Here is a 22,363-nt window from a genome sequence, read left to right on the forward strand (position 1 = left end):
GTTACTTTCACTTTACAACAACAGAGTTGAGTAATTGCTACAGAGAGCCCATTGGCCTAAAATCTCCAGCTGTTCTGAAAAAGTTTGTGAAGCCCTGGGATTAGAGGGAAGAAGAAAAGTGATTTGCAGGAGGGAGAGATGCTGTTTCTGTGCATATGAGAGTAAGTTTAAAGTATAGCTGGTTTCTGAGCGCTTGCCAGAACAGAATACTGAAGACTGTTCCACAAAGTCTGAGTGGTAGTTCACTTGAGTACAGGTATAAATGGGGACACTGGAAGAGAAGTTAGTGGAAGTGATTACGCTTTTCCCTAGATTGGATTAGGAGGATTCTTGTTTCAGTCATGAAGATGGCTTAGCAAAAGTATAAGGCCCACACTGTCAGTTCATTGTTAAGGTTGATAAGATAGGGAAAAATTGATCAAATAATCATTCTACCATTCCAAAGAAATGATTCCAAGCAAGGGTGCAAGTAGACTTTGCTTCATTTGTCTGAGGATTGTGACATCAGAAGAGACATGCTTAAATAGAATTCTGAATTGCAGATATGAGCTAGCCAGATAAAAAAGCACTCTTCAAGTCATTGGAACAGCTCACAAAGAATCTTGAGGGTGGCAGTGTCATGCACTTAAGGAGATGCTTCATTTTATTTCATTTTCTCTTGGAAGGGAAGTTTCTGTTGTAACCTTGAATATTGGTCGTCTTCTCATCATGACAGTAAATACTGAGAGTAACTGCTTAGGAAGGAAGGTCTATCTCAGCTCTTGATCCACGAGGTTTACACTCCAAGATTGGAGGATCCTTTTGGTCTGGTGTCTGAGGAGAGCAGTGGATGATTGAAGAGGTATAGAGAAAGAATCACATGTGGAGCCAGGAAATGAGAGAGACATGTGCCCATGTGTGGTGGCCTTTTCCTATAAAACCAATATGATTCCATCATGGGCCCCCCTCTCCTTGAAATCTAATCTAATCATTTTCCAAGTCTCCCCCATCAGGCATCATAATTGAGCTAAGTTCCATCCTTAATCCATTAACATGAGAACAGGGGTGGAGAATGTCTGACTGGAGGACTGTGTAAGGCCCATGAAATAATTTCACCTGGCCCTGCCACAGGTGGGACTCAAAATTCAGTAAATCTAGTAGGCTAATTTGAAAGTTGATGATTTTGTATGGCCTGAAGATGATGTTATAAATACCCCAATGGCTGTGGGCAGAAAAGAGATTCCCCACCTCTTCAACAGATAGGCCTTTGGGGGATTCCCAGACTATTATCTAAACAGTAACACCTTGTATTTCTCTTTCCTTGTTTAATAAGCTTTTTTTAAAAAATTAAATTTTGGGTATTAAATTATAAAGAAAAACTCACAAATCAGTGAATTTGATCTCTAATCGATTAAAACTCACTATCAAATTTATAAGAGTATGATCTTTTTGTAAATGTTGTGTCTGTGAAATTTGCCAATTGTTGCAAGCAGATACCTGCTTTGTACATTTTCATTGATGTGTGAATGTAATACAGTGTATTTTTTTATTATAAATGGACATTTGGGTTGTTTTCTACTTCAGTATTTTGCTACTTTATGAAGAGTGCTGCTTTGGGTATTGTTATATGGCACACATGCACACCTGGGTATATACTTAATAGAATTGCTGAGTCATAGGGTGTTCATGTGATTGGCTTTAGTAGCAGTTGACAAAAGCTTTCTAAATTGATTGTACTAATTTACACTCTGCTGGCAGTGTGTGAGTTCCAGCTGCTCCAAATCTTCACTGTCTATTCTTATTTTAGCCATTTTTGTAGGTAAGCAACAATAATTAATTTTAACCTTAAATTTCCATGATTGTTGATGAAATCATTCACCTTTTCACAGTTTCTTGTTTTTCATTCATTTAAGTACTTTTATAACTTGCCTGTTCATTTCCTGTTTTTTTCTAAATGGCTGCTTGCCTTTTTCTTATTAATTAATATATATTCTATATTTATATATATAACCTGATGAGTGTTTTGTCCATTGTATGCATTATAAATATTGTATGGCGCTTTTTTTTTTACTTTAGTATGCTTTTAAAAAATAATTTTAGTGTGGTTTAGTCCTTTTACACTCAGTGTTGTGTTTTTGAGATCTCTCCGATTCTCATTCATTCATTATAACCAGTTGTAAGAATGAGTAATCCTCAGTTTATTCCTAAATTTTTTTAATCAAAGAATATTTATATTTCCAATTTTTGAAAAACTGTTACAAGTGGTATTTCAGCATACATTCATGGACAAGTCTCCCTTATACATGGATGAAAGTATATGTGACAAATGTTTACAGAAGGAATTGCTGGGTTGAGTTTGTTCATCTTCAGTTTTCCTATGATTTCAAGTTGATTTCCAAAGTGGTTGTACCAGATACACTGTCATAATTTGAAGAAATTCCTATTTTGCCATATACTCTGTCTGCCTTTCATTCATTCTTTCTATTCTGTTTCTCTCTGTTTTATAAATAGCATTTTGTTTACTTTATCCAGTCTGATAATATTTCTTAACTTTCCAGTTAGTGTTTATTATTTGTCATCTTTTTGTATATTCAGACTGCTTTATACCATACTAGTCAGTCATTTCAGTTTGTTAGAGGGACCCAGGCATCAAAAACAAACAGACAAAAACTAAGAAAAACACACAAAAACTACCCTTAATCATATCACTCTTCATATTTTGAGCTTCACATTGACACCCCGGGAATAAGAAAATTAAAAATAAAAAGATCCTTTTCCTAGATGGTAAACAACCTTGGAGGTTTTGAGTTGAATGGGTGGAAAGTCACTGACCAAAGTCTGTAGACCTCTCCATTTCCTGGACCCCATTCCCAGCAGAGCATCCATGCTGCCCTGGTTTTACCCTGGCGGACATCTGTCCACACCAGCACTGCTGCCAAGTCCCTGCTGTGAGGAGGCAGGCACTGAGTTTCCCAGGCAACAGGAGGTGAGAAGCCCACGCTGAATCCTAGCTGCTTTTTGACAGTTTATCTTCTCTTAACCCTATCTGCTGTTTTCTCTAGTGTTCATACTCCTCACCCCTAGACATATCATAGAACAACGGGGGCTTTCTCATACTTTCCCCATTATTCCTTAGGATTCATAATACCTTTGCTTCCCCATAGACTAATTCTTAGGGATGTAGATGTAGATTCTGTGTTAATTCAGCATCTTGTCAGAAATCTAAACTTGCTATTTTTATTACTAAAATTAGTAGTTTTATTCTGTTCTATAATCATAATTTCCGATTTTTCAATCTTAGTTCTAAATTTAAAGGATTCATTGACTACTACCAGGTCATTACTGTGGTTTCTTCATTATTTTGTTGTAATCCGTTTCTTGGTTTATGGATTCAGTCACTAAATTTTTAGCACCTATCCAGTGCCAAACAGAGTTTTAGAAGCTGAGAATGCAGCATTAAACAAAATCAGGGAAAAAAGTTTCAACTTGTTTCAGTTTTTATTTTGCTTAAATGAGTAGATTTTTTTTTCAACAAGTAGTATTTGTATTTTTTCCCCCAAGGAGGGCTTATGGCTGCTTTATTTTTTGTTCGTTTGAAAGTACTTTTTGCCTTTATACTTGAATTATGACTTGCTAGGTTGAACATTGTAGGCTCTATTTCTGTTCTCCAAAACATTGCAGAGGTTTGGTTTTCTGGTTTTGAATATTGCCAGAAAGGTTCTTAACACCAAACAGAGCCCCCATTCCATATCTTTTTTTATTCTGATGTGTGTATAGCTATAGATTCATATCCATGTTTTTGGAGTAGTAACATGGAAACATGGCTTTATTCTCCTCTGTAATTAAAAACTAAATTTTATAATTTCTCTTGAATTTTATAATATAAAGTTTACTTAGGTAGGAAGTTAGAAGTTAGCCTGTGTGTGTGAGAGAGAGAGAGGCCTAAGGAAAATGAAGTACCAGCAGAAGCTCATCTTGGAAGCAGCCCAGTATTGTACACTACAAAGCCTTGCCCATACCCAGTGACTTTACAGGTGGTCTCCGCCTCCCCCCAGGAAAGCTCCCAGGGATCTTCCCTACTCAGCAGCAAGCTGGCTTCCTGGCCTGGTAACACTGGGCAGTGAGACCTTCACAGCCTTCCTCTCAGGAAGGCCTCCTTGGGGAAGCTCCTCTGTCCTGTTCCAAGTGGGCTGCCCAGTCTGATAGCACTAGTGGTGAAACCTTGGGAGGAATTTTACCTAATTCACACCCTTTGTCCTGGAGGAGGAGGAGGGCAAGGAGAAAGGGAAAGAACTGGACGCCATTCCCTTACAAGCCCCAGTCTGAATAAAGACTAAGTGGTCAGCTCTCAGGTCTTCCCTGAGCCACCTGCCTGGCCTGTCACATGTTCCTCTGCATTAAACCATGTAACCTTGCTTTCCCCATTCTGAGTGACTGGACACTCTCCGATTCTGGTGGATGCCTTACCCCATTACACCTTGCTGCCTTGCTGACCACTTCTCTGTCTCATGTTTGAATTCTTTCTTGCACGAAGACAAGAACCTATTTCACTCATCTCCACAAGCAACTTCAGCTTTTTCTTTCTTTTTTTTTTTTTTAAGATTTTATTTATTTGAGAGGTAGAGTTAGAGAGGGACAGAGAGAAAGGTCTTCCACCCACTGGTTCACTCCTCAAATGGCCACAAAAGCTGGAGCTGAGCCAGGCCAAAGCCAGGAGCCAGGAGTATCTTCCATGTCTCCCATTCAGGTGTACGTGCCCAAGCACGTGGGCGTTCTTCTACTGCTTTCCCAGGTCATAAGCAGAGAACCAGATAGGAAGAGGAACATCCAGGACACGAATGCTGGCACTGCAGGCAGAGGCTTAGCCTGCTACGCCACAGTGCCAGCCCACAACTTCAGTTTTCAAAATATAACAAAAATCTTAGAATAGTAAAACTAAATATTAATGTAGTTAATATACCCTAATTAGCCTAATTTTAGGTTATGCTACTGTGTCACATGAAATTGAATTTAAATGAGACTGTTGCAACTTTCACTGATTTTCACTTTTGGATATGTTATAGCTGATGTTTAGAAGGAAATGAAGCATGTAACAACCACAAGTTTTTTTATTGTTGAAAATACTAAAATCAAGGCAAAATTTAGAGAGTCTAATGCAGGGGTGGGGAACATGTGGCCTGTAGAATGCCTGTGAGATCTTTTGGTCTGGACCTGCTGAGGCAGCTACAGGTGGTCCTTGAAACTCAGTAAATTTAAAGCAGGCTAATTTTTAAGGAGATAATTTTGTATAGCTCACGAATGATGTAATAGATGACAAAATGACCCTTGGCAAAATAAAGATTCCTCACCCCTGCTCTAATGGCTTATTTTCCTTTTGGTGTCATGTCATGTTTTGTTATAATCTGCTCTTTTAGGCAAAATATTAATTTCTTTAGCTGTAGTTAAGTGTCCTTTCATTCCTTCCCTTGTTGTTTTCCTCCATTGTATTCCATTATGCTCTTTGTTCCCAGGATCTATTTATAAAAGCAGATATTTGAATGATGCTGTCACTTCTTAATGTTTCATTTGAGAATTTTAAAGTATCAGATATAGACCAGTATTGAAAGATACTTTATGAAAGGTGATCTGGATGTGTAGTACAGTTTCCACATAAATATATACCATAAATGACTCTATTATGACTTTTCTAGTTGAGAGCAAATTTAAAACCTTTTCTCAACCCTATTTTCTGTCAGTTTACTAGCCAGAAGGGTTGTTTTTTTTTATTTCATTTATTTTTTTTAAAGATTTATTTATTTGAAAGGCAGAGTTACAGCGAGGCAGAGGCGGGGGTGGAGCAGGCAATCTTTCATCTGCTGGTTCACCCCCCAGATGGCTGCAACAGCTGGAGTCATGCTGATCTGAAGACAGGAGCTTGTTCCAGGTCTCCCATGTGGGTGAAGGGGCCCAAGGACTTGGGCCATCTTCCACTGCTTTCCCAGGTACATGTCAGGGAGCTGGATAGGAAGTGGAGCAGCCGGGACTTGAACCGGTGCCCATATGGGATGCAGGCAGAGGCTTTACCTGCTGTGCCACAGCGCTGGCCCGTTTTATTTTTAAAACATTTACTCATTTGAAAGGCAGAATGACAGGCAGAAGGAGAGGAAATGAAGTATCTTCCTTCTGCTGGTGAACTCTCAAATGCCCACAAACAGAGCTGGGCCAGGTTGAAACCAGGAGCCAGGAACTCCGACTGACCGAAGCACTAGAATCATTTGCTGCTTCTCATTTGTGTTAGTGGGAAGTTCATATGGAAACAGAGATGAAACTTCAGTCCCAAGGCACGCCATTTCAGTTGTTGACTTAACCCACTGTGCCTGAATGCTCACCCCTGACAGGATGTTTAAATGGTCAAATAATATGTGGAATATTGTGCTTTGTGTATTTGAGAAAGAAAAAGGAAGTATAGGGCTTTAAGAAATATGAAGATTAGATTTGTGTATGATTCAGAGAATAAAGTTAAATGCTAAGAAGTATAGATATTAAACACGATTGGTATTACAATAAGGAAGAAAACAGGTATCTTGCCTAAATTTGGTAAAAGCTGTTGGAACAGCTGTACTACCTTTTTAATTTTTATCATGCTACACAGGGGATGAAACATAAAAACATATCTTTGTGTGAAAAGCATTCTTAATGGCCGGCGCTGCGGCTCACTAGGCTAATCCTCCACCTAGCGGCACCGGCACACTGGTTCTAGTCCTGGTCGGGGCGCCGGATTCTGTCCCGGTTGCCCCTCTTCCAGGCCAGCTCTCTGCTGTGGCCAGGGAGTGCAGTGGAGGATGGCCCAAGTGCTTGGGCCCTGCACCCCATGGGAGACCAGGAAAAGCACCTGGCTCCTGGCTCCTGCCATCGGATCAGCGCGGTGTGCTGGCCGCAGTGCGCCAGCCGTGGCAGCCATTGGAGGGTGAACCAACGGCAAAGGAAGACCTTTCTCTCTGTCTCTCTCTCTCACTATTCACTCTGCCTGTCCAAAAAAAAAAAAAAAAAAAAAAAAAAAGGCATTCTTTGTAGTTTCTCTTTTACATGCACATTTTATATTTATGACTAAGAACATTAATTTTAAATCTGTGGAAAAATGTACAGTGGAAACAGTTACTTTCCATCATGCTAGAGCTCTCTGGTTCTAATGGAGCTGGAGCTGCTGTAATTACTGATCTACGTATAGGCCAGCGGTAAGACACAGATCATCCACAGGAGAGCATATGATAGGTACTGACGGGGAACTTCATTTACAGTTTCACAGTTCCAAACTCTGTTCAAAAGTGCATTCTTACAGACTTTTAAAAATTATTTATTTAAAAAGGATTTATTTATGCACTCGAAAGGCAGAGTTAAACAGAGAAAGAGGGAGAGAGACACAGAGAGATCTTCCATTTACTTGTTCACTTCCTAGATGACCGCAGTGGCCAACGCTGAGCCATTCCGAAGCTAGGAGCCAGGAGCTTCGTTTGGATCTCCTGCATTGGTAGTAGGGGCCCAAATGCTTGGGCCATCCTCTGCTGGCATCACATGTGTGGTTTTACCTGCTATGTCACCATGCTGGTCCCTTAAAAAACTGTTTTTAATAGACCATATTTTTTAGAACAGTTTGAGTTTCCAAGTAAAATTGAGTAGAAAGTGCAGAATTCTCATAGCCTTCACACCCAAATGCTTCCCCCTACTGCCAACAGCCTGTTAACAGAGTGATGTGTTACAGTGGAGGAACCTACGTTGATAGATCGTGATCTTCCATGGTCTACATTTGAATTCATTCTTGATATTGTGCAGTCTGTGGGGTTTTGGCAGATGTGTAAGGACATAAGTCTGCCATTATACTCTCATCAGAATAGTTTCACTGCCCTAAAAATCCTCTGTGTTCTGCTTGTTCTTTCCTCTCTCCCCAAACTCTTGACAACCTGTCTTCTATCCACAGATTGGCCTTTTCCAAAATGTTACAGTGTTGAAATCATATAGTATGTAGCCTTTTCAGATCAGCTTTTTCCATTAGTAATATGTTTATGGTTCCTTGTCTTTTCGTGGCTTGAGAGCTGAATAATATTCCATTGTTGGATATACCACCATTTATTTATTCATTAACTAAATGAAGGACATCTTGGTTCCTTACAAGTTTGGCAATTATGAATAAAACTGCTATAGACATCCGTGTGCAGTTTTGACTACACGTGAGTTTTCAACTCCTTTGGGTAAATACGAAGAAGTGCAGTTGCTGGATTGTGTGGTTAGAGTAGGTGTAGTTTTTCAAACTGTCTTCTAAAGTGGCTATACCATTTTGTATTTCCACCAGCAGTGAATGAAAGTTCTTGTTGTTCCATATCCTCGTCAGCATTTGGTGTTGTCAATGTTTGGGATTTTTGCCATTCTAATAGGTATGTAGTGCTATCTTGTTTTAATTTGCAATTCCTTAATGAAATATGATGTGGAAAATCTTTTATTATGCTTATTTGTCTTCTATGTATCTTCTTTGGTAAGGTGTCTATTCATGCTTTTTGTTCATTTAAAAAATCTGATTTTTCATTTTTTGGTTGCTGATTTCTAGGAGCTCTTTGTATATTCTCAGTAACATTTCTTTCTTTTATGGATTATACCTTAGGTGTAGTATTTGCAGTGCCATCACCTGATCTCAGGTCATCTAGGTTTTCTCCTTTGAAAGCTTCTAGTTTTATCATTCTATGTTTTTGTTTAGATCTGTTGCGCATTTTGAGATATTTGTGGCTATTCAGTTGTTTCAGCAACGTTTGTTGAGAAAGACTGTTTTCTCTCATTGTCTTGATTTCAGTCCTTTGTCAAAGACAGTTTTCATATTTGTTTGGGTCTGTTTTCTGGGATCACTTTTCTGTTTCATTGTTTGTTCTCTCACAAATACTACGCTCTCTTACAGTGAATTTTGAAGTCCTTCAGATTTATTCTTTTCCTTTAATATTCTCTTGACTGTTATTCTAGATCTTTTGCCTTTGCATTTAAACTTTAGAAAAGCTTGTCAAAGTTAACAAAATAGTTCCCTGGGATTTTTATTTGGATTTTGCTTAAACTACAGATTAAATTGGAAAGAACTGATGTCTTGACAATATTGAATCTTCCTATCCACTAACATAGAATATCTCCTCATTTATTTAGTTCTTTGATTTCTTTATCTAAAATGTGTGGTTTTTCTTGTCAGTTCTTTGGGATTTTCTACATGGGCAAATATGTCATCTTTGAAGATTGTTTTTTTTCCTTCCCATCTGACATATCTCTTATATCCTTATTTTAATTGTATTGGCTATGACTTCTAATACAGTGTTGGAAAGTAACAGTGCACAGGGGACACCCTTGGCCTCTCTTGGATCTTAACAGGGAGGCTTCTGGTTTCTCTGCATGAAGTATGGTGTTAGCTGTAGATACTGTTGGTAAATGTCCTTTATCGAGTTAAGGAAGTTTCTTTCTGGACTTAGTTTTCATTTAGTTCTAAGTGTTTTCTCTTGAGATTCTTTTCTTTGATCCTGTGTCATTTAGAAGTGTGTTATTTGATCTCATCAAGTATTTGGGAATTTTCTAGACATCCTGTTGATTTCTTACTTAATTCCATTGCTATCTGAATACTTATATTGTAGGATTTCTGCTCTTTTACATTTGTTAAGGTATGGTTTATGGCACAGAATGTGATCTTCCTGGTGAATGTTCTATGTGGGTTTGATAACTGCTATTATTGAATGAAGTAGTCTAAAGATATCAATTATGTCCAGTTGATGGATAGTACTATCAAGTATAATTACACACTTACTGGTTTGGTTTTCTGCATGTTAGTTCTGTCAGTTCCTTCCTCCCCTCCCCTCCCCTCCCCTCCCCTCCCCTCCCCTCCCCTCCCCTCTCCTTCCTTCTCTCTCTCTCTTTTTAAATTTATTTTGCAGGTAGAGTTATAGACAGTGAAAGAGAGACAGAGAGAAAGGTCTTCCTTCAATTGGTTCACTCCCCAAATGGTTGCTACGGCCGGTGCTGCGCTGATCCAAAGCCAGGAATCAGGTGCTTTCTCCTGGTCTCCCATGCGGGTGCAGGAGCCCAAGGACCTGGGCCATCCTCCACTGCTCTTCTGGGCCACAGCAGAGAGCTGGACTAGAAGAGGAACAACCAGGACTAGGACTAGAACCCGGTGCCCATATGGGATGCCGGTGCTGCAGGCGGAGGATTAACCAAGTGAGCCACGGCGCCGGCCCCTCTTTTTCTCTTTCTTTCCTTCTGTTTGTCCCCCCCCCTTCTTTCCTTTCTTTCTATATTACTTGAAAGATAGAGTTAAAGAGATAGAGGTAGAGACAGAGACATCTTTCATCCGCTGGTTCACTCCCCAAATGGCTGCAATGGTCAGGGCTAGGCCAGACTGAAACCAGGAGCCAAGAACTTCTTCTGTGTGGGGAGCAACCCGGACTAGACTAAGTTACTGGAATTAAGACTTATTCTATGCATCTGCTCTCCCACATTATGGCCCTGAGAAGGGAGAAACAGCTTCTACACAGCTGCCTCCAGTTCAACCAATAAACTGTAGGACCTGCTCCTGATTGGAGGAGAGCAGCAGGCTGAGGCGGAGACGGAAGCCAGGTTGGAATTCTTCAAGTCAGCCTGGGGAGCAAAAGGCAAAAAGCTAAAACCAGAGGAGGAGATGTAAGCCAGGTTGGAATCCGTCAGATTAGCCCGGGGAGCAAAAGACGGGAAGCCAAACCATAAGGCAGAGACGCGTAAGCTAGGTTGAATTTGCCAGGTTAGCCCGGGGAACTTAGATTGAATACTGGTGGCGGAAACGTAAGCTACGCTGTGTGACTCACAGAAGCGGCGTGCAGAGAGAGCGCGCGGGGCGTGAATAGATAGGGAACGTAGGGCTAGCGCGAAGGCCTTGGTGCAGGCGCGAAGGGGCGCGGAGACCGCGGAGAGCGCGCGAAGTCGAGCCGCGCAGAGCCGGGAGCCCGCCGCAGGGCGGGCGCCGGGAAGCTGCACAGATGAGAGAAGCGTGGGCTGAAGCGGTGCAGAGCCGGGACGCCGCAGTGGGGGGAGGCGCCGAGAAGCAGCCTCGGGGCGGGCGCCGGGATGCCGCAGGGATAAGAGAAACAGAAGTTTAGAAGTAAAATGAGAGAAATAGGAATGCTGGCAGATAGAAGTAAAATAGGAGAGATAGGAATGCCCGGAGATAGAGAAATAGAGAAAAATAAGGCCTCCCCACAACACGGCAATGAGAGAGCTTGGATTCGGTCTGCCTGATTAGTAAGACGATAAGCACCTGCTGGCGGCTAGCAGCTTATGCGCCGCAGGTCACCGAAGACAGGCACGTTATCAACACCAATAAGTCTCCCCACAATACGGCAATGAGAGGGCTTGGATTCGGTTTGCCTGGTAGGGCTTGTAAGCACCTGCAGGCAGTTCTAGCAGAGCAGAGCATGCGCTGCAGGGCACCGAACACAGGCACGCACCAGTGCCTAAAAACCTCCTCACAACATGGTGAAGAGAGGACCCGGATTCGGTTTGCCTGATTGGTAGGGCTTGTAAGCACCTGTGGGCAGCTCTAGCAAGCAGAGCAGAGTGTGTGCCACGGGGCACCGAAGACAGGCGCGTATCAACGCCAAAAAATAAAAAGAAAGGGGGATCTGTGGGGAGCAACCCGGACTAGACTAAGTTACTGGAATTAAGACTTATTCTATGCATCTGCTCTCCCACAATATGGCGCTGAGAAGGGAGAAACAGCTTCTACACAGCTGCCTCCAGTTCAACCAATAAACTGTAGGACCTGCTCCTGATTGGAGGAGAGCAGCGTACTCGGCGTGTGGGTAGCAGAGTTGGGATTGGCGGAAGAGGACTATAAAGGAGGAGAGAGACAACATGCACCAGGAACATCTATCTGAAGGAACACCTGTGCAGCCCCCGAGAGAGCCGGCGGGCGGTGTGCCACTCCCCCGCGGAAGTGGGGAAAGTGGCTAGGGGGAACCGCCCTTCCACAGAGGTGGAAGGGTCGGTAGCCAACCCGGGAAGAACCAGCAGCAAACCCGGGGAGGGCCGAGCAGACAAAAGAACAACGCAGGGTCCTGTGTCGTTCCTCCACGAAGAGGGGGAGCGACACTTCTGGATCTCCCACTTGGATTCAGGGGCCCAAGCTCTTGGGCCACCTTCTGCTGCGTTCCCAGATGCATTAGCAGGGAGCTGGATTGGAAGTGCAGCAGCTGGAACTCAAACTAGCACCCACATGGGATACTGGAGTTGCAGATGGAGGCTTCATAGCTGTGTGACAGTGACCTGTCCCTTTCTAATTGAGGACTATTGAAATTTCTCAGGTTAATAGTGGCTTCATCTTTTCTCCTTGCAGTTTTATCAGTGTTTGCCTCATTTGTTGTCCTGTTACATACAGACACTTAAAGAATTTTAATGTCTTCTTGGAGAATTGATCTCTTTATCCTTTTTTTTTTTTTAAAGATTTTATTTATTTATTGAGAGGTAGAGTTACAGACAGTGAGAGGGAGAGACAGAAAGGTCTTCCCTCCATTGGTTCACCCCCCAGATGGCCACAACGGTCGGAGCTGTGCCAATCCGAAACCAGGAGCCAGGAGCTTCTTCCAGGTCTCCCATGTGGGTGCAGGGGCCCAAGGACTTGAGCCGTCTTCCACTGCTTTCCCAGGCCACAGCAGAGAGCAAGACTGGAAGTGGAGCAGCCGGGACTGGAACTGATGCCCATGTGGGATGCTGGCGCCGCAGGCAGAGGATTAACCTACTGCGCCATGGTGCTGGCCCCAATCTCCTTATCCTTATGTGTCACTTTTCTTTGTTCCTGTAAATTTACTTGCTCTGGTCTGTTGAAATTAATATAACTACTTATTCAGTTATCTTTTGATTAGTGTTAGCAGCATATATCTTTATTTGCAATCTTTTTTTGTATTTGAGGGGTTTTGGTAAACAGTATATGGTTGGATTTTATTTTTTGATCCATTCTGACAATGTTTTTCCATTTGCATATTTTGCATATTTTCTATTTGCATATTTTGTACCATTGATGTTCAAAGTGATTATTGATACTTGATTAACATCTACAGTATTTGTTGAGCTTATTCTTTTTTCCTGTTTTTGTCTTTAAATTTTGTCTTAGTCAGCGTTTTGTAACTTTAACTAAAATACCCGAGAAGAGATTCTTGAGAAGGCTGGTTTAATTTGGCTCACAGTCCGGGCGTTCACAGTTAAGAACAGCCAGCCTCAGTAGTCTGGCTTCTGGTGGAGGCTGGTGATGGCGGAGCGTGTGGGGGAAACTGGGAAGCAGAGGTTGCACTCGGTGTAAATAGCCAACCCTGTGGCTGGTGTTGGGGTGCAGATGGGCAGTCCTGGCTGTGCTGCTTCAGGTCCAGCTTCCTGCTGATGGTAGATTTAGATGGAGGTCTTGGCACCTGGTTTGGCCTGACCCAGATATGGCCATTGTAGCCATTTAGAGAGTGAACCAGCAGATGGAAGATCATTTCTCTCTCTCCATCTCCCTCCTCCTTTCTCTGTCAGTCTGCCTTTCAAATAAATATACAATTAGTAAAAATCAACCCACCCAGCCAGAGCCATCTTCCAAGGTCAAGCCTTCAGTGACCGCTGGGCCCACCTCCTAGCCAATCACCCTAACCTGTATTAATCAATTAACTGCTAACAAAGACTTTGGGGTTTGAACATTTGCATGAATCTGAGGAGTCAAGTCCTATTGAGTAACAGCCTTTAAAAAAATAGCCCCTTACTGGTGCCGCGGCTCACTAGGCTAATCCTCCGCCTTGTGGCGCCGGCACACCGGGTTCTAGTCCCGGTCGGGGCACCGGATTCTGTCCTGGTTGCCCCTCTTCCAGGCCAGCTTTCTGCTGTGGCCAGGGAGTGCAGTGGAGGATGGCCCAAGTGCTTGGGCCCTGCACCCCATGGGAGACCAGGATAAGTACCTGGCTCCTGCCATTGGATCAGTGCGGTGCGCTGGCCACAGCGCCCATTGGAGGGTGAACCAAAGGCAAAGGAAGACCTTTCTCTCTGTCTCTCTCACTGTCCACTCTGCATGTCAAATATAAAAAAAATTTCAAAAAAATTAAAAAAAAATAGCCTTTTAAAAAAATTCTTTTTACCTTTTCTGGTTTTAATTGAACCTTTTATTTGATTCTGTTTTTTTTTTTCCTTTCTTAGCATTTTGGATACTTCTTCCCTTTTTTACATGGTTGCTTTAGAGTTTGTAATATACATTTACAACATCTCCAAATAGACTGTCAAATCATGTTGCACCATTTCACAGGTAGTGTGAGTACCTATGACAACAGAGTATTCCTAAGTCTTCTCTACTGCCCCTGTATCACTGCTGGCGTTCTTTTCCCTTTTACATAAGCTGCGGTTATCTAATGCGTTGTTGCTCTTACTGTGAACAAACTGTTACTTGTTAGGTCAGCTAACAAAAGGAAAAATAAGTTTTTGTTTTACCTGCATTTACTCTTTCTCTGATGTTCTTCCTTTATGCAAATCCATGTTTCTGTCTTGTAAGACAGTCCAAGAAACAACAAGTTTCCTCAGTTTGTGTCTGAAAAAGTCTATTTCTCCTTCATTTTGGAAGAATAACTTTGCCAAATATAGAATTTTAGCTTGGTAGAGTTTTTCTTCTTGACACTTTAAATATGTCAGTCTACCCTCTTTTTGTTTGCATGATTTTTAAGAAGTTGGGTATAATTCTTATCTTTGATCCCCTGTATAAATACACATATTAAAAGATGTGTTTCCCTTCAGGCTTTTATTAAAAAAAATTTTTTTTTTTGACAGGCAGAGTGGACAGTGGGAGAAGAGATAGAGAGAAAGGTCTTCCTTTGCCGTTGGTTCACCCTCCAATGGCCTCTGTGGCCAGCGCGCCGCGCTGATAGGAAGTCAGGAGCCAGGTGCTTCTCCTGGTCTCCCATGGGGTGCAGGGCCCAAGCACGTGGGCCATCCTCCACTGCACTCCCTGGCAACAGCAGAGAGCTTTCCTGGAAGAAGGGCAACCGGGACAGAATCCGGTGCCCCGACTGGGACTAGAACCCGGTGTGCCGGCGCCGCAGGTGGAGGATTAGCCTATTGAGCCATGGTGCCGGCCCTCTATTAAAATTTTATCTTTGATTTTTCTGCAGTTTACATGAGTATGTGAAAAGAATAGATCTTTTTCTTTTTTCTTTTCTTTTCTTTTCTTTTCTTTTCTTTTCTTTTCTTTTCTTTTCTTTTCTTTTCTTTTCTTTTCTTTTCTTTTCTTTTCTTTTCTTTTCTTTTCTTTTCTTTTCTTCCTCCCTCCCTCCCTCCCTCCCTCCCTCCCCCCTCCCCCTTCCTCCCTCCCTTCCTCCCTTCTTTATTTTCCTCCCTCCCTCCCTCCCCCTCCCTCCCTTCTTTATTTTTTCCTTTTTTACATTTGTCCTGTATGGTGTCCTCTGAGCTTCTTGTATCTTTTTTTTTTTTTTTTTTTTTTGACAGGCAGAGTGGACAGTGAGAGAGAAACAGAGAGAAAGGTCTTCCTTTGCCGTTGGTTCAACCTCCAATGGCTGCCGTGGCCGGCGCACTGCACCGATCTGAAGGCAGGAGCCAGGTGCTTCTCCTGGTCTCCCATGGGGTGCAGGGCCCAAGCACTTGGGCCATCCTCCACTGCACTCCCTGGCCACAGCAGAGAGCTGGCCTGGAAGAGGGGCAACCAGGACAGAATCTGGCGCCCCGACCGGGACTAGAACACGGTGTGCCGGCGCCACAAGGCGGAGGATTAGCCTAGTGAGCCACGGCGCCGGCTTGTATCTCTGGTTTTTGTGTGTGACATTAATTTGGGGGAATTCTCAGTTGTTACTGCTTTAAATATAGTTGCTCTCTAGCTTAGAATGGTTTGACTTCAAAAGTTTTTGAGTTTGTGATAGTCCAAAAGTAAAACTCATTCAGAAGAAACCATACTTTGAATTTTGATCTTTACTGTCATGCTGGGCAGTGACACTGAACCACAGCTGCCAGTGATCCATGTTGTCACCTGGGTAAACAGCTGGTGCTCCACAGTATGCAGGCATTTTAACTATAGTATTTCTAACTTAAAATGGTTTTATAAGGATGTAATCCAACTGTAGGTAGGAAACATCTGTATTTTGTCTCTCCTTTCTCTGTTTTTCTCCTGATGTTCCATTCCTCTTACTGTACATCTTTTTAGCTGTTCTGCAGTTCTTGGGTAGTCTGTCACTTTAGTCTTTTTTCTCTTTGATTTTCAGTTTAGGATGTGTCTGTGGATATATTCTCAAGCTCAGAGATTTATCCTACTAATGAACCCATCAGAGATTTATTTATTTGTTACAATGATTTTGCTCTTTCACATTTTTTCTTTCTTAGAATTTCTGTATCTCTGATTATGTTTACTGCTCTGCTCTTATATATTCTCTTTTCTTTCCCACTGGCACCCTCAGCATATTCATTGTAGCTGTTTTCTACTGCTGGTCTGCTGATTGCAGCGTTCCTGTCCTGTGTGACTCTGACTCTGGTGCTTGCTGTGTTTCTTCAGACTCTGTTTTCTTCCCTTTTCGTACACCATCTGATCTTTTGTTGGAAGCCAGGCACGATGTATTTGGGAAAGGGAACCTGTGGTAACCAGACGCTCTGTGATGTGGTTGGGTTGAGGGTGCTGAGGAAGCATTCTGTGAACCTGTGATGACCCTGGGCTCCTGGAGTGTGACCTTGCCAGCCAGTGGCTTCTCAGTCAGCCTCACCACCCCAGCAGGTGGGGCACGCTGGCTTGTGGGTAGTTGAGTTGTGTATTTCCCTTCCACTAGATAGTTAAGCTCTGGTGAAACAATTTCTGTTGGTGGCCCAGCTCTTGGCCATTTACCCTAGTCCCTGCTGAAGCCCCAGGGGGATTTTCTGTCATCTTCACTGTGAGAACCTGGTAGAAGTTCTAGAGACAAAACTCAAAAAAGCGTGGGTGTGTCCTCCAAGACGGATTCTTCCTTGGAGTTTGTAACTTTCAGATTTGTCCATACTGAGCCTCCAGTAGTTAAACCAACTATAGTTCAGGTTTTTGATGCTTTCTTACAAAACACTAAACCTACTGTTAATGTGCAGTCCATCAGTTGCACTCCTTAATTTTAACTCAGTGGAGTTGAAAACTTGTGTGTGTTTAAAACCAGCACATGGATGGTTACAGCATCATTATTCATAATTGTGAAAACTTAAGAATCAACCTGACGTACTTCATTAGATGAGTGAATAAACAAACTGGTGCATTCAGACAATGGAATATTCTTGAGCACTAAAAAGAGATGAACTCTGAAGCCATGAAAAAACATGGAGGAACTGTATATTCCTATTACTAAGTGAAAGTAATGAATCTGCTAAGGCTACTGACTATCTGATTCCAACTAGAGGACATTTTGGAAAAGGCAAAACTGTACTGTACAGTAAAAAGATAATAGTTGCTGGGGGTGGAGTGAGGAGGATGGTGGTAAGGGGGATGAATAGGCAGAGAACAGAGGTTTTATTTATTTATTTTTTAGATTATTTATTTGAAAATTAGAGTTTACAGAGAGAGGAGAGGGAGAGAGATTGTCCACCCACGGGTTCATTCCCCAGATGGGCTCAATGGCCAGAGGTGCGCCTGTCTGAAGCTGGAAGTGGGTGCAAGGGCCCATAGACTTAGGCCATCTTTTGCTGCTTCCCCTAGGCACATTTTCAGGGAGCTGGATCAGAAGTGGAGCAACTGGGACTTGAACTGGCGCCCATACGCCAGTTGTCAGAATGTCAAGAATTGTCAGAATGTCAAGAATTGCAGAAATTCAGAATTGAAAGCAGCAGCTTTAACCGTTATGCCACAATGCTAAGCCCCATGAACAGAGGATTTTTAAGGCAGAATTTACATGATGCTGAAATAGTGGATGCATGTCATTATACATTTGTCTAAACCCTCAGAATGTGTGCAATACCAAGAGCGAACCCTGTTGTAAACCATGGACTTTGGCTGAAATGATATATCAGTGTAAAGATTGTAATAAAGGTACTGCTCTTCGTGGGATATTGATAATTGGGCAGCCTAGGCATGTGTGGGGACAGAAGTCTATGGAAAAATCTCTGTTACTTCCTTTTAACTTTTCTCTTATCCTACAGGTAGTATAATAGAAAGTTTTCAATTAAAAAACAGACTAAACACTAGAAAGAAAAAGTTTTAGATTAGAAAGCTTGAAAGTGCTATGTTTATATAACTTTAAATTTTGATGCCATCATTGAAGCATAAGTGTATTTTTGTGCAAATTGGTTGAAAAAGCTCTTCCTGATCACGCTCTAACCGGAGCAGATTGGAGGAATACAAGGAAACTTGATGTAGTAGAAGCTAAATCCCTTCTTCCACAACCCTTCCTTTATCTTCAGCTTCCTCTGAGTGTTAACTTCAAAAAAATATTTTTGAATTAATGGTTTTGGAAAGGACAGCAGGACTGTACTGTTTATTGATAATGAACTATTTTTTTAAAGATTTATTTTATTTATTTGAAAGAGTTACAGAGGTAGATACAGAGAGAGAAAGAGACAGAGATCTTCCATCTGCTGGTTCACTCCTCAGATAGCCGCAACAGCTGGAGCTGGGTCGATCCAAGGCCAGGAGCCAGGAGCTTCTTCCAGGTCTCCCACGTGGGTGCAGGGGCCCAAGGACTTGGGCCATCTTCTACTGCGTTCCCAGGTCATAGCAGAGAGCTGGATTGGAAGAGGAGCAGCCGGGACTGGAACCGGCACCTATATAGGATGCCAGCGCTTCTGGCCAGGGCTTTAACCTGCTGCGCCACAGCGCCAGCCCCAATAATGAACTATTTTATAAAAATAATTTTTTAAATTATGCTTAATGCATTTTCTGAGGAGATGTTGCCTATTTCAGTTTAATACTGTCTGGTTAATATTTTACTCATTTTGAACGTGTTAGGTAGAGCAATCTTCATCTTGATTGTCATTTTTTCCCTCTGCTTCAGTGCTGAAGAATAAACATTTTCTAAATGACTTCACCTCCTTTCTCTCTCTCTCTCACTGTCTAACTCTGCCTGTCCAAAAAAATAAATAATTTAAATGACTTCACCTGGTGCTAAATTTTTATTTTTTTTTACTCTTAAGATTTATTTATTTAAAAGGTAGAATTACAGAGAGAGAGAGAGAGAGAGAGATTGGTTCATTCCCAAAGGACTGCAGTAGCCAGAGCTGGACCAGGCCGAAACCAGGAGCTTCTTCTGGGTCTCTCACATGGGTGCAAGGGCCCAAGCACTTGGGTCGTCTTCTGCTGCTTTCTCAGGCACATTAGCAAGGAGCTGGATCAGAAGAGGAGCACCTGGGACACAAACCAACACCTATAAAGGGTGCCAGCGCCAGTGGCAGCTTTTCCCACTACACCATAGTACTGGCCTCTGTGCTAATTTTAATGTAGCAAATACATCTAGGTACATCTCAAGACATAAATGATTCAGATTTCTATATCTTAACATAGCATATTTTAATAATGGTATATTCTGATGATAAATATGGTTTCCACATTCTGAAAATCAGTATTACAACTGATAATAAAAATGGAGAACTTAATGGCAATGATTCATAAGTAAACTCCATGCATAAATGAGAAATTTCATAAAAGTATTTGTAAACTATGTTTTGTATCTGTAAGGTTTTTTTTACTTAGATAAAGGTAAGTAGTTCAGAGGAAAGAAATCCCAAATGACAACAAATACAAGAAAAAGTCTAATTTAACAAAATGAGATTTTTATTTATACCTATCATACTGGCAAAGATTAAAAAGTAATAACATTTATATAAGAATATTACAAAGCTATTTAAGGGTGCCCTATAGTTGTAGCATTTGACTCAGTTCATATCCACAAGATGTGGTTGAATGAGTAAATCAAACAAAAATAAAAGAATATTGATGAAGTCTTACTTTGTAAAACATAAAAATTCCTTATGAGTATGTCCATATATATTATAGGATTATATGATCTTGCACAAAAATACGGAATGAAAGATGCTGTTTTCCTGCAAAAGTATGTTAGGAGTTTGTATAGGTGCAAGGGAAAGTAGTATGACAAGTAAAAAAAATTATATTCTGTATATGTATTTATATAATAAGGGCTTTTTCAAAAGATTAAATAATATAAGGTTTATTTTTTATAAAGATTTATTTATTTTATTTGAAAGAGTGACAGAGGGAGAAGGAGAGAGAGATAACTTCCATCTGCTTGTTTGCTCCTCAAATGACTGCTGAGACTGGGCCAGGCTAAAGCCAGGAGCCTGAAATTCTGTCCTGGTCTCCCCTCTGGGTGACAGAAGTACAACTACTTGGGCTTCTCCACTTCCCTCCCGAGGTCCATTAGCAGGGAGATAGATCAAAGCGGAGCAGGCACATAGTGGAGTTTGTGAGCTGGAAAGTAGCTGGTATCTAAGGAACAGAGGCACCCCACATATATTTCCACACATCCCTTCTAGTGTGGCTTAGTGGGTATAAGGGAGGAATAAGGTCCGATAGAGAGTAAGTTCAGATCATTTATTTTGTGTGCTCAGTGAGTTTGAATGTTACTTTCGGTGCAGTGAAGAACTCCAAGCTCCCACATAGACAATTTGATTTGCATTTCAAAATCTCTCTGGCAGTTACTTGGCAAGTATTCTACAGGATGTTTCAAGTGAAGCAGGAAATCCATTACGTTCAGTATATTAATAATTCAGTTGATATATTACGTAATTTAGTTTGGGTGATAGTAGTATAGATAGTAGATTTTTTTTTATTTTTAAAGATTTATTTAGTTGTTTGAAAGAGTTACAGAGAGAAGGAGAGATAAAGAGGGGTCTTTTATCTGCTGGTTACTCCCCTGATGGCCACAACAGCCAGAACTAGGCCAGGCTGAAGACAGGAGCCAGGAGCTTTGTTCCATGTCTCCCACATTGGTAACAGGGGTCCAAGCACTTGAGCCATCCTCTGCTGCTTTCCAAGGGCCCCCAACAGAGAGCTGGATCAGAAGTGGAGCAGCCAGGACATGAACCGGCACCCATATGGGATGCTGGCTTCGCAGGCAGTGGTCTTACCTATTACGAATAACACTGCCCCTGAAAAGAATTTGAGGATATTGGGGAATTTGCTAATCCTAGACTGAATTTCAGTGTGTGCGGTAGAGAGTTTGGGAGGGAGAAGGATGTACTTAGTTGTTTAGAGCTTAAAGTCTGTGATGCTGGATTACTTGAGGTACAATTTAGCATTTTTAATGGTGAATTTAAGATGGATAATAAGAGACCTGTATTTCTTCTCTGGTTCTTCACCTTTTGTAGTAGAAGGGAGGCCCATGTGGATGAGGTTCGGAATCTTTTCCATCTTTGCAGTCTGACTGAGATTTGCACTTCTAATAAAAGTATACTGGTTTTTCTTTTTGATTGCCTAGGTCACTTTTACGAAGAGAAAGTTTGGACTGATGAAGAAAGCCTATGAACTTAGTGTGCTCTGTGACTGTGAAATAGCGCTCATCATTTTCAACAGCTCCAACAAGCTGTTCCAGTACGCCAGCACCGATATGGACAAGGTGCTCCTCAAGTACACGGAGTACAACGAGCCTCATGAGAGCAGAACCAACTCGGACATTGTCGAGGTAACACGACGTCAGTAATGCGTGAACTGGGCTAATGACGCAGTCCTCCATTTTAGAACATTAACTGTCAGATTGCTTTCTTTGTAATTAAAGATCTAGTTTATTACTTGAAAGGCAGAGTGATAGGGAGAGGCAGAGAGAGAGAAAGATCTTCCATCTGTTGGTTCACTGTCCAAATGCCTGTGAACACTGAGGCTGGGCCCAGCTGAAGCAGGGAGCCAGGAACTCCATCGAGGTCTTCTGAGTGGGTGCAGGGCCCAAGTACTTGGGCCATCTTCTGCTGCTTTCTCAGGCACGTTAGTAGGGAGCTGGATTGGAAGTGGGAAGCTGGTGTTGCAGACAGTGCCTTAACCCACTGTGCCATAATGCTGGCCCTGTTAGTTTGCTTTTTACTACAGAATATAAATTGGTTTATATATGTATCTCTTTTCTCAGTCATTTCATAGAAGAGTCTAATACTGCTCTATGATGACCCACTTGTCTATTATAAATATATCCTATTTATTCAAACAGTAAACTATTTTACCATGTACACTATGGTAGTCTCACTAACATAGTCTCACATTTCCTCTATGCTTACTTGTTCTGTGTAAATTTTAAAATCAACATTGTAAGACACTGTATCACTTTTGGACTGTATGAAGTTATAGTGTCACTATTAAGACAGTCATTTCATAATGTCAGTGACAGTTCAGAACTTTGAACACAGGGAAAGGGAAGAAAATCACATACATACTGCTGTTGTAGTAACGTGCTTTAAT

At 41.8% G+C, this 22,363-nt stretch overlaps 1 protein-coding gene across 15 annotated transcripts in view; it reads left to right on the forward strand.

The window, feature by feature from the left end:
* MEF2A (myocyte enhancer factor 2A) overlaps positions 1-22,363 on the forward strand; it is a 151,946-nt gene that overhangs the window by 60,597 nt on the left and 68,986 nt on the right. For 8 of the 15 annotated variants that reach the window (XM_051822954.2, XM_051822957.2, XM_051822952.2 and 5 more), the window contains exon 3: positions 21,399-21,602. In XM_051822954.2, the coding sequence (XP_051678914.2) occupies positions 21,399-21,602 (204 nt within the window). Of the gene's footprint in view, positions 1-8,305; positions 8,388-21,398; positions 21,603-22,363 lie in introns of all 15 variants that reach the window. The other 7 variants (XM_070053507.1, XM_070053509.1, XM_070053512.1 and 4 more) reach the window with 2 other exon arrangements.

Source organism: Oryctolagus cuniculus, chromosome 12 (assembly GCF_964237555.1).
Source record: "Oryctolagus cuniculus chromosome 12, mOryCun1.1, whole genome shotgun sequence".
NCBI classification, from domain to species: Eukaryota; Metazoa; Chordata; class Mammalia; order Lagomorpha; family Leporidae; genus Oryctolagus; species Oryctolagus cuniculus.